The sequence below is a fragment of the Schistocerca piceifrons genome, chromosome X (genome assembly GCF_021461385.2).
Source record: "Schistocerca piceifrons isolate TAMUIC-IGC-003096 chromosome X, iqSchPice1.1, whole genome shotgun sequence".
Taxonomy (NCBI): domain Eukaryota; kingdom Metazoa; phylum Arthropoda; class Insecta; order Orthoptera; family Acrididae; genus Schistocerca; species Schistocerca piceifrons.
In genome coordinates, this window is record NC_060149.1 from 10,762,983 (window position 1) to 10,779,714 (window position 16,732).

The following is a 16,732-nucleotide window of genomic DNA, read 5'->3' on the forward strand; positions in this document are numbered from 1 at the left end:
ATGGCATTAGATTTAAACGTTAATTTTTACTATTGTATGTGAATACCAATGTCAGTTTTTCAATGAAAGGGGAATATTTTATTTTATTTTATTTTATTTTTGTACTGTAGATTTCAAGAGAGAATGTGCTGCAGATATCTGTAGGTGGACTGTTCAGAGACATTCTTACTATAGTGCTGAGGGAGCCTCTTCATGATCTGAGAATAAGTAACACCACAATTGTTCTTGAACGTTTTGAAACTCTTCTGAGGCAACTATGTAAAAGAGTTGATCCTTCACAACATGAAAATCCACCTGACATTCCAAGAGAGGTAGAAAACATTAATGATTTCCCTCAGTACCTGACAATGCTGAAGGTATGTATTACACTACTTGTGTAAAAAGTTCACTTCAAATTTTCATTTTTTTTAGGGGAACGGTTTTTCATTAGTTGTAAGTATACTTAAGTGTCACATTTGATGTTCTAAGATGCAAATGGAACAGGAATTCATGCAAAAGGTGTTTGATGAATTTTTATGAAACTCTGTACCTGTGGGTGATGGGATGGTAATTACTTTTTTGCGTGAAGAGATACCCAGATTGTCAACCTCTACATGTGAAACAATGAAATTGATTACTGTATGGTATCATCTGATCATGCTTCATGAGTGCAGCTGGTCATTATTTACTACCACCTACAATACTTGTATTTGATCTGAGTACCTACCAGATATCTTCAGAAGAACTGTCAATCACAGCTCTCCTGAGGGTGTGTGTTAAATTCCCAAATGAAAAATCATGTGTTGTAGCAAACAGTGACCACCTGCGCTCTCAAAACATCTACTGAATATTCAGTGTGCCATAAAAATTACAAAGTTCAGTGGTATCATGTTATTCAATCTTTGTAGTCACATTCTGTGTCTTAAAAATTGATTTAAGGAATTGATCAAAGTTAAGAGGTTTCCTTGCTTATTTGCCTTTTTTCAGCTCAATAACATCAAAATGGATTGCCTACCACAGTCTCTTGCCAGACTTCTCAATGTTGTGCACCTTGAAGTAGTAAATTGCAATCTGATTAAGATTCCAGTCTTCATTGGCGATCTTCCCCAGTTGAGAGTATTAGTCCTGGCTCACAACAAATTAGGTGCACAAGAAAATTGGGACTTCCTTTCACGCCCTCATATTAGACAGAACTTGGTTGTACTTAATTTGCAAGATAATGAGGTACAGTTCTCCAAACAATTATTATATATTTTATTACAGTGATTCTATGCTTTTGTAATATTTAAAGTTTTTAGTTTTTGTATTGTATTTATAAACAAGCTTCTGAATATGATCTAATGGAAGTGATAACCAATAAATCATTAGGCGGTAGCTACAGTAACACTACTTATTATTTGGGTTAGTATTTCTCATTGAAATTTGGCATCATTATCAAAAGTTTCAGTCAATCCTCATAATAGACAATTTGCTGTAGGATATTACATATAATTGTAGTAATTTAAAGCCTTTAATTAAAAGTAAGTAATGGAAAGAGTACGGGTTACAATTTACTGTAAATCTGAAGTTTCGATTCAGAGATAAATACATAGAAAAGTCTGAGAACGCTGCCTTCCAAAAGTGGTATTTAATTTCCCTCCCAGTCTATGAAATATCCTAGTCCATCCTTATATCACACCTGCTCCCAACCCTTTGACACAGGGATCATACCTGTCTTGAAGAACAGGAAGTACAAGACCAACCTGACACACCTGCCCAGTACGTCCTACCCGGGTCTGGTCATAGGCAGATCCTATCCTATCAGAGGACAGGCCACCTGTGAAAGAAGCCATACCATATACCAGCTCTGTTCTAACTTCTGCACACCATTTTCTGTAGGAATAACAACCAACTAGTTATCCATCTGAATGAACTGTGGCCGAGGGTGGAGATGCCCACCAAATGGCGCAAATACTGCTGAGCACAACACAATCAGTTTCAGTAGCTGCTTCACAAACTGTGTCTTCAGAAATTCTCCCTGACACCAGCTTCTCTGAATTATGTACATATTAATTGTCATTGTAACACACGCTTCAGTTTCATATCTCTCCTGTCCTCAATTTCTGCTAGCTTCTATCCTCCGCTCACCTGCATCCCTGCCCTGTGATCCTAACAGTCCTGCACTCAACTCCTCTTCTCCATAGTATCCATCTTCTGCTCTTCTGTCTTCTCCTCTGATCCACTCCCCTATGTCATTAAACACTGCACACAACTCCCCCTTTGACCAGAACATGTGCTGAGTTGGTCCTGCTCCCCACCTCCTTTCTCCTCTTTCCCACTCCACCAGACTCAACCTCTCATCCCCGTCAAGCTGCACGATGTTGTCAGCTGGACACTGCAGTCGTGCAGGTATATGTGTATGTGTACGTATGCGTGCATATATGTATTCTGTTAGCTTTGAAGAAGGATACATCTAAAAGTTAGCAATGTTCTCAGTCCTTTTTACGTGTTTATTGAGGATTGAATCCCTCAAATATATGGTGAGTTATTGATGTTCCTCATATTTACATAAAATGTAATTATTTTCTTTATAACATGACTGTATATACTCAAATAATCTGCACTTGTTTTTTCCCAAAGTTAAGGACAAAAATCTGGGATGCACAGATTATTTGAAACAAGGCTGGTACTGCTCCACCTCCAACAATAGATCCCATTATGTTAATTGCATTGTTGTGACCTCAGTTTGTGACACATCAGTAGCATGTTAACAACATCTTCAAACTCGTTAATTATGGCTAAAAGTTTTCGTTATCGCTCGTACACTGCTAAAGAAAAACTGAAATTTATTGAAGAAGCCAAGAACATTGGAAACCTTGCAGCAGGGGGAAAGTATGATGTGAGTGAAAGTTGTATTCACAACCGGGCAAAAAAACAAAACACAGCTTCAAGAAACTAATAGTAATCACCAGGCGTTTCATGGCCAAAAAGCAAAGCATCCGGACCCCCAAAAAAGGCTCTACGATTAAGTAGATGAGAAGCGACAATATGGATGCACAGTGAAATGTACCAACTTAAAGCACTGGCTTTAGCCAAAGAACTGGGTATTACCAGTTTCAAAGCTAGACAGGGCTGGTTGCCAAGATTTTTCAACGAAAATGGATAAGGACTCTGGAGGAAAACTACTATCGCTCAATGGCTTCCAGGTGATGACCAGGAAAAAATAGTGAGCTTTCATCGTTACACGATAAAACTGCGACACGAGTAGTCCTATATATTATTGTAAATTGGTAATGCGGATCCGACGCCAGTCTATTTTGAGATGCCGCTAGACAACACCATGAACAGGAAAGGAGACTCCAGCATCATCATATGAACTAAAGTGCACGTCATTTATGTTGGCGGCCGAGTTTAGGTTCGTTCTGCGCATCTGATGACACAAAACACAGTCAGCAAATGAACAGAGAACAACGTGCCAAAGCTCGACTGCAGTGCAGAGCACGGACGAGTGTCTTCAGTTTTAGAAACGTTCAGTCATAAATAAAGTAATAGAACAAAAGCAATGTCTTGATAGCAGACTTTCTTTTATAGAATGTTTGGAAAAAGCATTCTTTATACCAATTGTTTCATATTCTATTAATTAATTAAACCAAACAAGCAATAAGACTCCTAATTCAGGCGATAGCAAGGAAAGGTGTTTGTATCAATCTCACGAACCGCTTTTTCGCAATAAAGAACAGCGGTAATTGTTTATTTCATATTGTACTTTGACGAAGCGTGAGTAATTCATAGTCACACCAACCGTGTTTGTCAGTATTTTGCGTGACATGTTACAAACCTCTGGAGTTTTGTTGTCAGACGAGTTGCGTTAGTGTAACGGCTAAGGTGATAGCCAGCACGGTAGCTCAGCGTGTTTGGTCAGAGGGTAATGTGCCCCCTGTAATAAAAAAACTGAGTCAACAGATCAACAATGAATGTAACTGGATGTCTTACGACGTCCGCCCCGAGCAGATGCAACGAACTAAAAAAAAAAAAAAAAAAAAAAAAAAAAAAAAAAAAAAAAAAAAACTGCCGGCACGGTAGCTCAGCGTGTTCGGTCAGAGCCGGTTGGCCTCTGTAATAAAAAACTGAGTAGAAGGATCAACCATCGAACTTGAACAGGATGTCTTGAGACGTCCGCAACGACCAAACACAACGATCAATAACGAACAAAATGAAAAAAAAAAGGTGTTGGGACGATAAGTGCAAAGTTATGAGTTCAAACCTTGTGCGGTGCTCGGTGCTTAATATTTTCTTTATTTAAAAACAATATTGAAGTGCCTTACTTCACGAATTTTATTCGTTTGAATGCAGTTTTTTGCAATTGCTAGTGCTTTGTCTCTTCATTAACCCTGTCGCTGCTGCCGACACGTGCTCCCCGCATTCCGTGCTGTGCGCGATTTTGTCATCACTGCACTGCTCGCCTGTGCAGACACATGGTGTTCCCAATGCTTTGACACACTTGTCATTCGATTTCACAAAAGCTATTTGGACCAAAAATTTGATTTTAACACGTCTTCTTGACTGATACCTTCCCCCCATAAATGACTTCGCTGTTCAACGCAGTTATTGTGCAGCATTAAATGTAGTAAACCATTGCACGAAATTTTGAAGAGTTTGCTTTAAAATAAAGCCAAACGTGCCCGGTGTAAATAAAAATTTTGTTACAGTCGCGAAAGATGGAATATTTCTCAGTATTACATACGACACCTGTGTGGTACTTAAATTAAATGAGATATTGTTATACAGTAAATTTTATATGAAATTTAGGTACCTTGTCCACATTTCATTCTCAACATTGTGGCAACTAAAATCGACCATATGGAAAGTATATGCTATGGACTTTTACCTCTGCAAACTCTTCGAAATTTCGTGCAATAGTTTACTATATTTAATGCTTCATAATAACTGCATTAAACATCGAAACATATTTAAGTCATTTATAGTGTGAAGGTATCAGTCAAGAAGATGTGTGAAAATCTAATTTTTGGGCCAAATAGTTTTTGTGGAATCGAATGATAAGAGTGTCAAAACAGTCGGAACACCATGTGTCTGCACAGGTGAGCAGTGCAGTGACAAAGTCGCGGGGAGCACGTCTGTGTAGCAGCGAAAGGGTTAATGCGGCCGTGGTGGCTTTACTTCATTAACTGCATGCTCCCCTCTAACCGTAAGCTTGCAAACTATGCTATACAATGGCGCTGCTTCTCTTGGTGCGTGCGTCGTGTGCAACTGGCAACACAGCAATCTCCCGCATCTGGGCGGGCATGCGTGAGCCGCCAAGATAATAGAATTGAACTATAGTGACAGTGAGAAGCAAAGGCGTACAGTAATGTTGTTTGTAACTGGCGATGTATGAAAACTGCCATCTCAAATGATGTGTAAAAGGAAAACTATTCTGAAAATATCACTACAAGGCATACTAGGGTGGATAGACAATGATCTTGAGACTGACTGGGTGATGCAGATTTGGCAATGTTGTCCTGGTACGTTACTGAATTTACGTAACATGTTGATCCAGGACTGCTTCCACAGACATACAGCTAAGGAAGTGCGAGACAAATTACAAAAAGGGAAAACTGATATGGTCATTATCCCTGGGAGTCTAACATACATCCTACAACCACTAGGTGTGTGTATAAATCAGTCATTCAAAGTTGCACTTAAACAGCTATATACGCAATGGATGGCTTATGAAAACCACAAGTTCACACCAAGTGGAAAAATCAAATGCCCAGATTTGTCCCAGATTTTTGAGTGGGTGAAAAGTGCATGGGACTCCATTGTGCAACCACTGGTGGAAAAATCCTTAAAAAAATGTGGTGTCACAAATTCACTGGATGCAACAGAGGATGACTATCTACAGAAACATGGCTACGATAACAATTATTCTGCTGCTAGTGATGACGATGAAAGTGATGGTGAGTAGAGAGGTAATGCAGCACATTTACTGACTAAAATACACTCCTGGAAATTGAAATAAGAACACCGTGAATTCATTGTCCCAGGAAGGGGAAACTTTATTGACACATTCCTGGGGTCAGATACATCACATGATCACACTGACAGAACCACATTCACATAGACACAGGCAACAGAGCATGCACAATGTCGGCACTAATACAGTGTATATCCACCTTTCGCAGCAATGCAGGCTGCTATTCTCCCATGGAGACGATCGTAGAGATGCTGGATGTAGTCCTGTGGAACGGCTTGCCATGCCATTTCCACCTGGCGCCTCAGTTGGACCAGCGTTCGTGCTGGACGTGCAGACCGCGTGAGACGACGCTTCATCCAGTCCCAAACATGCTCAATGGGGGACAGATCCGGAGATCTTGCTGGCCAGGGTAGTTGACTTACACCTTCTAGAGCACGCTGGGTGGCACGGGATACATGCGGACGTGCATTGTCCTGTTGGAACAGCAAGTTCCCTTGCCGGTCTAGGAATGGTAGAACGATGGGTTCGATGACGGTTTGGATGTACCGTGCACTATTCAGTGTCCCCACGACGATTACCAGTGGTGTATGGCCAGTGTAGGAGATCGCTCCCCACACCATGATGCCGGGTGTTGGCCCTGTGTGCCTCGGTCGTATGCAGTTCTGATTGTGGCGCTCACCTGCACGGCGCCAAACACGCATACGACCATCATTGGCACCAAGGCAGAAGTGACTCTCATCGCTGAAGACGACACGTCTCCATTCGTCCCTCCATTCACGCCTGTCGCGACACCACTGGAGGCGGGCTGCACGATGTTGGGGCGTGAGCGGAAGACGGCCTAACGGTGTGCGGGACCGTAGCCCAGCTTCATGGAGACGGTTGCGAATGGTCCTCGCCGATACCCCAGGAGCAACAGTGTCCCTAATTTGCTGGGAAGTGGCGGTGTGGTCCCCTACGGCACTGCGTAGGATCCTACGGTCTTGGCGTGCATCCGTGCGTCGCTGTGGTCCGGTCCCAGGTCGACGGGCACGTGCACCTTCCGCCGACCACTGGCGACAACATCGATGTACTGTGGAGACCTCATGCCCCACGTGTTGAGCAATTCGGCGATACGTCCACCCGGCCTCCCACATGCCCACTATACGCCCTCGCTCAAAGTCCGTCAACTGCACATACGGTTCACGTCCACGCTGTCGCGGCATGCTACCAGTGTTAAAGACTGCGATGGAGCTCCGTATGCCACGGCAAACTGGCTGACACTGACGGCGGCGGTGCACAAATGCTGCGCAGCTAGCGCCATTCGACGGCCAACACCGCGGTTCCTGGTGTGTCCACTGTGCCGTGCGTGTGATCATTGCTTGTACAGCCCTCTCGCAGTGTCCGGAGCAAGTATGGTGGGTCTGACACACCGGTGTCAATGTGTTCTTTTTTCCATTTCCATGTGTGTATTTTATTGCAGATATTAACTTAAATTCTTAAACACGGTAATCCTCATTTCTTTCTTTTGCTAATGTAGGTAGGACTATAGTCCCAGCTGACGGGGATAATGTTCCCCAGCTGACCGCCTAGCTAATGGGCCAGCCAGCAGGCCTGCTAGCCAGCCAGCTGCGTGCCACCGAATCAGTTGCATTTTAATGATTTATCAACCTGTTCAAAGCATGTCAAGATTTTGACACGTTTTTTCAAACCAATTGATATTATATGTAAGCTAGAACAATTTTTTTCTAAATGGAACAAATTAAAGCAAACAAAAGAATTCCCCCACCCCAAAATTAGGGTGCGCAGATTATTCGAGCGTGTGGATTATCTGAGTGTATACGGTATGTCGGTTGGATTTCTGTGCCACACTGCACTGGCAGACGAAAGCTATAATGTCATACTCTGCTGCATAGCAGGTACTGGGAGATAAGGTACACAGTGTGAACTGGAATGATTTGAAATGGAATGAGCATGTAAGATTGGTTGTAGGGAAGGTCAATTGTTTAGAGAACTGGCATTTGGGACAGACAGCAGAGAAATTCTACTGGAACCAACATACATTTCACATAATGACCACAACAACAAGATAACAGAAATCAGGGCATGTATGGAAGTATACAGACAGTTGTAACTCTTGAGACTTTCCCAGCGAGCTAATGACATCTCGGGTTGTCAGGTGTTCTGCTGGATAACAGCGTCATTCTTGCACGATATTTCAGTAACGTAGCTTGTAAGCTGAGACTGCTCCTCGAGTGGACCTGGTCCAGTATTTATGTCTGTGGCCTTCCCCCGCCACCGGGGTTACAGGCGGTCTGCACCCGCTCGCAGCGACCTACTGGAGTGCTGCCATTCCATTTTCGGTCTGCTTACTCATCTAGACTCTAAAAACCTTTTTCTAGCATAAATATTCTTAATGCTTTCTTAAACTTACCGTATTTACTCGAATCTAAGCCGCACTCGAATCTAAGCCGCACCTGAAAAACGAGACTCGAAATCAAGGAAAAAAAAAATTTCCCGAATCTAAAGCCTCACTTGAAATTTGAGACTCGAAATCAAAGGGGAGAGAAAAGTTTTAGACCGCACCTCCAAATCAAAACATAGTTCGGCCATTGTAACAAGAGACACAGTTTAGGTCGAATGGATGAAGATACAGCTACAGCAGTTTGGCTCGAGTCGCAAGTAGTAGTTAAGCTTTACCAGGTAGCCATTGCTATGCGTCAGGCGCTCCGTCCATATTTGTACGGTGACCCTTCCTTTTTCACGTGCTTCGTCTGGTTTGAATCGATTGCTTATTTTGCTTTGATCTGATAAGTGCCGTTCTCTTTTTTGTTGGTGTTTACGTCACTCTAAACTGAAAATACACTATCGTACCTTGTCATGGACTGTTTGTTGCATTCAGATAATGACTGTTATACGACCTGTTGCCACTCGCTTTTGTGCGCTCTACCGCCACTTACAATAAAAAGAATGTATTGCCGCATTAGCGAAACAATGGCAAGGGACTGCTATGTGTTGTTACTTACACTGCTGCCTTCTTTGACAATTACCAACAGGAACCAAATAATAGGCTTGGGTATGAAAGAAGATGTTCTGAACGAGAGTTAAGCAAAAAAATTTTCTCCGTTTGAAAATCTTTGCAGATGCCTCTTTAGTACATTACATTCTGCACAGAAATTGGAGTCATCTTAGATTTAAAAATCTAGTCAGTTGCCGTGCTTTATTTCTGACTGTATCACTATTCAGCATAAGAATAATACGAATATCAACATGACATGATACGTATATTCTTCTGCATTTGCCGTTGCCTCACTCTAGTTTCGTAGTTTATTAGGAAGACTGGATTTAAATGAGATAACAGCAAACACGAAAGAATACATGGCATAATGTTTACATACGTATTATTCTTATGGTGAAGAGAATACTGCATAACTGCATGGGTTTCACGATTCATAAAATTTCCTATTAGCAACCATCTCTTGTCACCGTTGTACACGTCCTGTTGGTGTCAGTTGTCTGTCGCTTTTCGAAAGGCAGCCTGTGTACATGCGTTTAAGCTTGCCCTTAAATGGTTTATTCAAACAGACGTCAAGTGGTTGCAGAACTGAAGTCATCCCGCCTGGAATTACTGCCAAGTTCCTTTTGCTTTCCTCTAATTTTCGTTTTACTGCAGGTGTTGTATGGCCTGCGTACGCATCTAATACCAACAGACTGCGTAAACCAAGCATTGCGCCAGGACGACGATTCCACAAACGCCAAATCCATTCAAGCACCATGTCCTCCGAAAACCACCCACTTTCGTTTGCTCCTACAATTACAGTTTTTGGAAACACTTCCGATTTCGGTAAGGCTTTCGCTTGAAAACTGTGAATGGGGGTAATTTATGTCCATCTGCTGTGCAAGCAAGCTTTCGCTTGAAAACTGTGAATGGGGGTAATTTATGTCCATCTGCTGTGCAAGCAAGCATGACGGACATCTGTTTTCCACCCTCTGCTGTAAGAACACTTATGTCTTTCTTTCCTTTGGCGTTAACCGTATAATTTGACGGCATGTCAGAATATACGGGAGTTTGGTCAGCATTTTCTATCTGACCAAGAAGGTATTGCTTTTCTGTGTGCCGCCTAATTATGAAGCGCTGAAATTCCACAAGTTTCTCTTCATAATTTTTCGGCAGCTTCTGTGCAACTGAAGTTCGCCTCCAAAGTGAAAAACCCCAGCGCTTCATAAACAGATCAATCCAGCTGCGACTAAACTTAAAATGTTCGATTTTTTGCTCTCTAGCATGCATTTCATGTGCCTTAATTTTTAAAATTTCGGCGTTCACAGGCAGGAATCTCTGACACTATTCCTTTCCAAATTCATTTAAAATCACTTCTAGTGCATGATATCGTCCACACTTTGGACCACTAAATGCTTTCCTGCTACTTGAACATTCAAATAATTTGTCTCTCTTCAGTCGCCATCACCTGACGTTGCTCTCATCAATCCCGTATCGCAGACCTGCAGCACGATTAGAACCTTGTTCCGCTAAAGAAATAACTCCCCGCTTGAATTTGGTACTGTAATGAAAGCGTTTCATTGTCGTTCACTAACACCAACAAGCATTTCACAAAATTCCACGAAGCAATATGTGCCGCTACGTGAAGAACGCCAGCGTATCAACTCGTGCAGCAGTCCTAAAGTCTTGTGCATTGTTGGTATTTTTGTGTAAAGAAATTTATTTTTGTTGTTACGAATATTTGAAAGGCTGCTACATTCGAAGATGAACAATACGGAATTTCTATTTACTTCGTTGGATAATGTACGAAAATGCAGTTGTCGAAACTCGAGGCGGAGAAAAAAGCTTGTCTTCTATCTTTTTTTTTTTAAATTTATTTTCTGACGCAGAGGTTTTGGCGCCAGTATTTATCTTTGTGCCTGCAATGCATGCCTGTGTAGCGCTAAATACATTCGATGGCAGAAGTTAGTTGTGGCGGAACTTACCAACATTTTTCAGAACTTCTGCTTACTTTGCACTTGATTCTAAGCCACAGGCGGTTTTTTGGATTACAAAAACCGTAAAAAAATGTGGCTTAGATTCGAGTAAATACGGTACTCTTGTTATGAATCTCTGTCATTATTGTAGGTGGAAGAGTACTGAATAGTTTTGTTCCAGTGTAGTGGACACCCTTTTGCACCAAGCCCAAATTTCTTTGCTCATTTTGTTTGTCATTCTTCCTCCATGTGTTATGCTCCTGATAGTTTGGTTGAAACATCTCTATATTTTTATAGACAACACACACAAGTGAAACAATATATTGGCGTGTAGTTGTGTATATTTTGAGTTTTTGAAAGCTATTTCTACATGAGTCTCTTGGGCGTAATCCACGTATAACTCTTAAAGCTCACTTCTGAGCAATGAACACCTTCCTTGGTAGTGGCTGGTTGCCACAAAAGTAATGTCGTATTCAATGAGTGAGTGAAAATAGCCATAATATGCCACTTTTGCAGTGTTTGGTTTAATACATGTAGTGACAATCCGTAAAGCAAACATAGCAGAGCTAAGCCTCTTACAGAGATCTATAATATGTGGACACCAGTTCATTTTCTTGTCAATGTAAAATTCAAGAAATTTTGTTGTTTCCATTCTTTCTATTGGCTGATTACCACATGTCATACTTAGTTCTCTCTCTTCTGCTGTTTTTGTACAGAACTGAATAAAATTGGTCTTACTGGAATTTAATGAGAGACCATTCACCTTGAGCAATTTAACCACATCTGATAGTATGTGATTAATGGATTCCTCAAGATTCCTATCTGTTCTACTGCTCACAGAAATTGTGGTATCATCTGCAAATAAAGTAAATTTACACGGCAGGCTTGTACATGATGGTAAATCATTTATAAAAGTGAAGAATAATAGTGGTCCAAGAATTGAGCCCCGAGGAACTCCACATGTAATGGAAGTCCATTCAGAATGTACAGAAATATCACATACTGTACCTGAGCTATTCAAGACATGTTTTTCTTTTCTGTCTTGGAGATATAACTGTAGCTAATTACCTGCAACACCACTTATTCTTACTAATTTTGCTTTTGGCAAGAGAATCTGGTGATCAACACAGTCAAATTCTTTAGACGAATCACAGAAGACACCAACTGCTAGATGTTCTCATTAAGGGTTTCTAGGACTTCATTTCCAAGTGCATACATTGTGTCTTCTATTACGGCCCTTTTGAAAGCCAAATTGGCTCTTCGGGAGAACCCCATTCATGAGATGATCAGTAATTCTTATATTTGTTAGTTTTTCTGGAATTTTAGAAAAAGCTGTAATCTGAGAGATATGTTGATAGTTGACTAATTCAGTTTTATCACCCTTTTTGTATAGGGGCTTCACAATGGCATACTTCAGCGTACTGGGAACAACACTTTTTTGAAGGGATACTTTGAAAATATGACAGAGAATGTCCCTTATCCACACATAAGAATATTTCAATAAATTATTAGAATGATTAACAACCCCTGCAGAGTTCTTACTTTTTAGAGACATGATGATGTTTTGAATATCGTCTACAGTGACGGGGTTAAGGTGTGTTTCTGGAATTGTGTTTGAATATACAGCTTGACAAAGAGTTATGGCTTCATCAACATCAGCTTGCAATCAATCTGTTGAGTTACTGATAGGAAGTGCGTATTGAAAACCTCAGCCACACTTTTTGGGTTATTTACTAGTGTTCCTCCATTTACATCTTCTGTGCTTATTGTATCACTTCCTATTTCTTTTTTTACAATGCTCCAAATTGTTTTTATTTCATTATTAGAATTATCCATTTTCTTCTCATAATAAGGGGCTTTTGATTTCTGTATTAGTTTCTTTAAAATTTTACAGTATAATCTATAATGTTCCCATTTTTCTACATCTTTAGATAATCTTATTGCAGCATATGTTTCCCTTTTGGTTTTCGCATGACTGTTTTATATCTTTTGTAATCCAAGGCTTACTTACAGAATTGGAAGCACTGTTTTTGACCCATTTCTGTGGAAATATTTCTTCAAAAAGAGTTAAGAATTCGTGTATAAAACAGTTAAATTTGGAGTCAATATTATCAAGGCTACATACTGAAGGCCAATCCATTTGCTACAACTTATGGTTGAAAGTTTCTTTTGCCTCTTTGTTCATTACTCTTATGAGCTCCCATTGAGGAAATTGTTTTTTAAACAGATTAACGTCATAAAGAATGAGAATTTGTCCATCATGATCTGAAAGCCCACTTATAAACTGCCTGACAGTATCATTCTGATGTCTACTTACACCTAAAAGAATGTTATCTGTCATAGTTTGGGACTCAGATGTAATTCTTGTTGGAAAATTTATTACCGGTATCAGATTATGTAAGGTCATCACAATCTCAGAGTCAATTTTATTCATATTTTATGTCAAAAAGTTTATATTGAAATCATCTAAACTACAATAACCTAGGCTCTTGCATGTAACCCTGACGGGAGGAGTTCTATTATATGTAGAAAAGTTTTTATGTCATCTGAAGGTGCCATGTAGACAGCCAGCACTATTATTGTGTAGAAATTAGTTATTATTTCAGTTGCACATGCCTTAAATTGTTGTTCCACAGAGTATTTCTTAATATTTATGGCTTTGTATGCTATATTATTCTTAACATAAATTGTTACTCTACCTTTGTCTTTACTTGTCCTACAGTATTTTGTTAGTAAACTATAATTTACCATAGATGGCAAGGCACATTTATCAACAGCATGGTGCTCAGTTAAGCACAAAACCTGAGCAATATTTATACAGTCCTTTTCATTAATGTTAATAAGTAGTTGATCTGTTTTACTTAAGAGGCTTCCTATATTTAGATGAAATGCTTTTTTATTCTATTAGTGCTGTTGTTACCTGACTGAGAATCCACTGACACTACCTACTGTTGTCCCTTTTTTTCTTCAGGCCCACACATAAAAAATCCTTCAGATGTGAAGGAGGCTCAGTATTCCTTCTGCCCAACAACCTTTTATTTGGATTGCTTGATGAAGATTTCTTCCCATTTTTTGAATTTGGAATTTCCATTTTTCTCATAGATGTCACATCTTTTTCTTCTGCAGATGATGTTAATCTTGTAAGTGAAATCACAACTTCAGCTGAGAAGAGTGTTTTAAATGGACCTAGCATTTTGATTTGTACACCATCTGACAAGTTATTTTTCTCCTTTGCATTTTCAGCACCAAGATGTCCTTGTATTACCATTTCTAGCACTCTAAGCGCCAAGCCCGTAAAATTTACGGGCCTGGGATCGCGCGAAAATCACCAAGCCCGTAAAATTTACGGGCCGCTACATTTAATTTCATTCAAAACACTGCAACGTTATTTCTACGGGTTTGGCCAGCGCTATACGTTTTTCAGATGTTTATTAACAAAATGCGTCCATAGATGTCACGGCAGCGCTGTAATTCATGTTAAAACTTATCTTTGCGTTCTCAGTCTGTATATCATTCAGTTGTTTGTCATCATGTTTCGGCGCGGTTTATCAGACGCAGAAATTGCGGATTTGATCAATCATAGCGACACTCTGGATAATGTAGAGAGTGATTCAGACGATTCTGAATGCAATGGTGTGTTTGAAGGTACGTATTTCCGAATTTTCCACGTAATTGTGCAGTACGCACATATCTGTTGAACATGTGTAAACGATGTATGTAGTTACACATAATGTGATATTCTTTTTAGAAGACGAGATTGATGACAGTTTGTCTTCAGATGAAGACGAGAATGATGTTGAAGGTGTTGCTTCAAATCCAGCAGCTGTGCCGTATCCGAAAGACAGTGAGTGGACTGCAGTTGACACCTACCGACCTCTGCCTGTCAACACGACACCCAGGCAGATACTAGTGGATATTGATGAGTCGAGTTCTGTACTGGATTGCAGTAAAGTGTTCCTTACTGACAGTGACGTAAATGAACTCAAGAGACAGACAAATTTGTATGCATCACAGACAATACAGAAGAAAAGAAGAGGAAATAATCTGAAGCCCCATTCAGTTTTGAGTTCGTGGAAGCCAGTGACTATAAGTGAGATGAGGCGTTTCTTGGGTATTATTTTCCACATGTGTGTTTCGAAAAAGCCCAAAATTGCGGACCATTGGAGCACTAATCCTGTTCTTAGTTGTAACTTTTGTCCCCATGTCATGAGCCGTTTGCGTTTCACTCAGATACTGTCATGCTTGCATCTTGTTGACAATTCAAATCAGAAAAAACCAGGCGAAGATGGATTTCATCCACTTTACAAAGTTTTGCCATATTATAATAATTTGAAGGAGCGATGTATCCAGGCATATCGTCCCTCAGAAAAAGTGACAATTGATGAAGGAATTTGCCCATTTCGAGGTCGTGTGAGTTTCCGTGTTTACATGCAAAATAAGCCTCATAAGTATGGACTGAAAGTATATGCTGTTGCTGAAGCCAGTAGTGGCTATGTTGTAAATTTTGAAGTTTATGCTGGTAAGCATATTGTTGACAATTCTTCGTCTGCGGTTATTTTGCGATTGTTGTCTGACAGCAGCTTGCTGAACAAAGGCCACACTGTGTATTTAGATCGATTTTATTCCAGTCCAGAGCTATTTCAGCAACTGGCAGAGAAAGGCACTGGAGCTGTTGGTACTGTGAACAAATCCAGGAAAGGATTGCCTAAAGATTTAGTATCTGCTAAGCTGAAAAAGGGCGAAATGTCTTTTCGGCGTAAAGATAATGTATTGGCAATGAAGTGGAAAGATAAGAGAGATGTGTATACATTGTCTACAAGGCATCAAGCAACATTTGGTACGCATACTAAGAGAAATGGGTCTGTAGTATTGAAACCACTTCAGGTACTTGATTACAACCTCAATAAAATTGGAGTGGATATTGGAGACCAACGCCTGCAGTACAATCCGTTCCAGCACAGAACTGTGAAATGGTGGCGAAAATTATATTTCCATTTGCTGCTTATGGGAGTATCAAATGCATTTTGGCTGTACAATGCAGTGCACAGGAAGAAAATTACAATAACAGACTTTATAACAGTGCTTGCAGTTCAGCTTGTTGAAGACGACACACTTGAATTCATTCCAAGAAATGAAGGAACTGTAGGTCGGCTAACAAAGAGACATTTTTTGCAGCACATACCTGCAACTACTAAGAAGTATGCTGCTCGTGTGTGTCACGTGTGCAGTTCCAGGAGCAAGAAACAGAGTGGCAAGGCTTCTCGCAAAGAGACACGATACGAATGTGAACAGTGTGGCGTTGCACTCTGCCTGGAACCTTGCTTTAAAATTTTCCACACTAAAAAACAATATGATTCTGTGTGAAATTTATATGTAATACTGTATACTATCAGAAACATGTAATGTAGTGCCACAATTTTGGTTAAAAATAAATCACAATTGTATTCCCTTATTCGTATGACTTTTTCTAAATTCTTAAAACATCTAAGTGATTTCTATAACTGTACCTTAAAGCTGTGCATTGTAAAGTAGTTTCTTTCACTCAGAATTAAAGTAGAAATGTGCAGCTTCAAGATGGTACCAAATTTGCCACAATCCAAACAGTAGATTTGATGCAGTAATTTTTTTAATATTGGTAAAATTGCCCGGTTTCTAGGGACGGGTGCATAAAATAGGCCTGGTACAGAGAGTGCTAGGACAGTTTTGACTTGCTTCCCTCAGTTATATTACTAATATGTTCTCTAATTTGATTACACATAAATCCCTTTACCTTATTATTTATATGCATACCATGCCTGGTATAATGAGCCCTTTCATGGAAATGACATTCGAGGAAAGATGAATTAGGAA

The 16,732-nt window shown here is 40.2% G+C and overlaps 1 protein-coding gene across 1 annotated transcript in view; it reads left to right on the plus strand.

Moving 5' to 3' along the window:
- Positions 1-16,246, plus strand: part of LOC124722144 (piggyBac transposable element-derived protein 4-like) — a 44,625-nt gene extending 28,379 nt beyond the window's left edge. Inside the window, exons 2-4 of the mRNA XM_047247349.1 lie at positions 111-356; positions 5,666-5,915; positions 14,631-16,246. Coding sequence (XP_047103305.1) covers positions 111-356; positions 5,666-5,915; positions 14,631-16,246 — 2,112 coding nt within the window. The remainder of the gene's footprint in view (positions 1-110; positions 357-5,665; positions 5,916-14,630) is intronic.
- Positions 16,247-16,732: the final 486 nt, after the last annotated feature.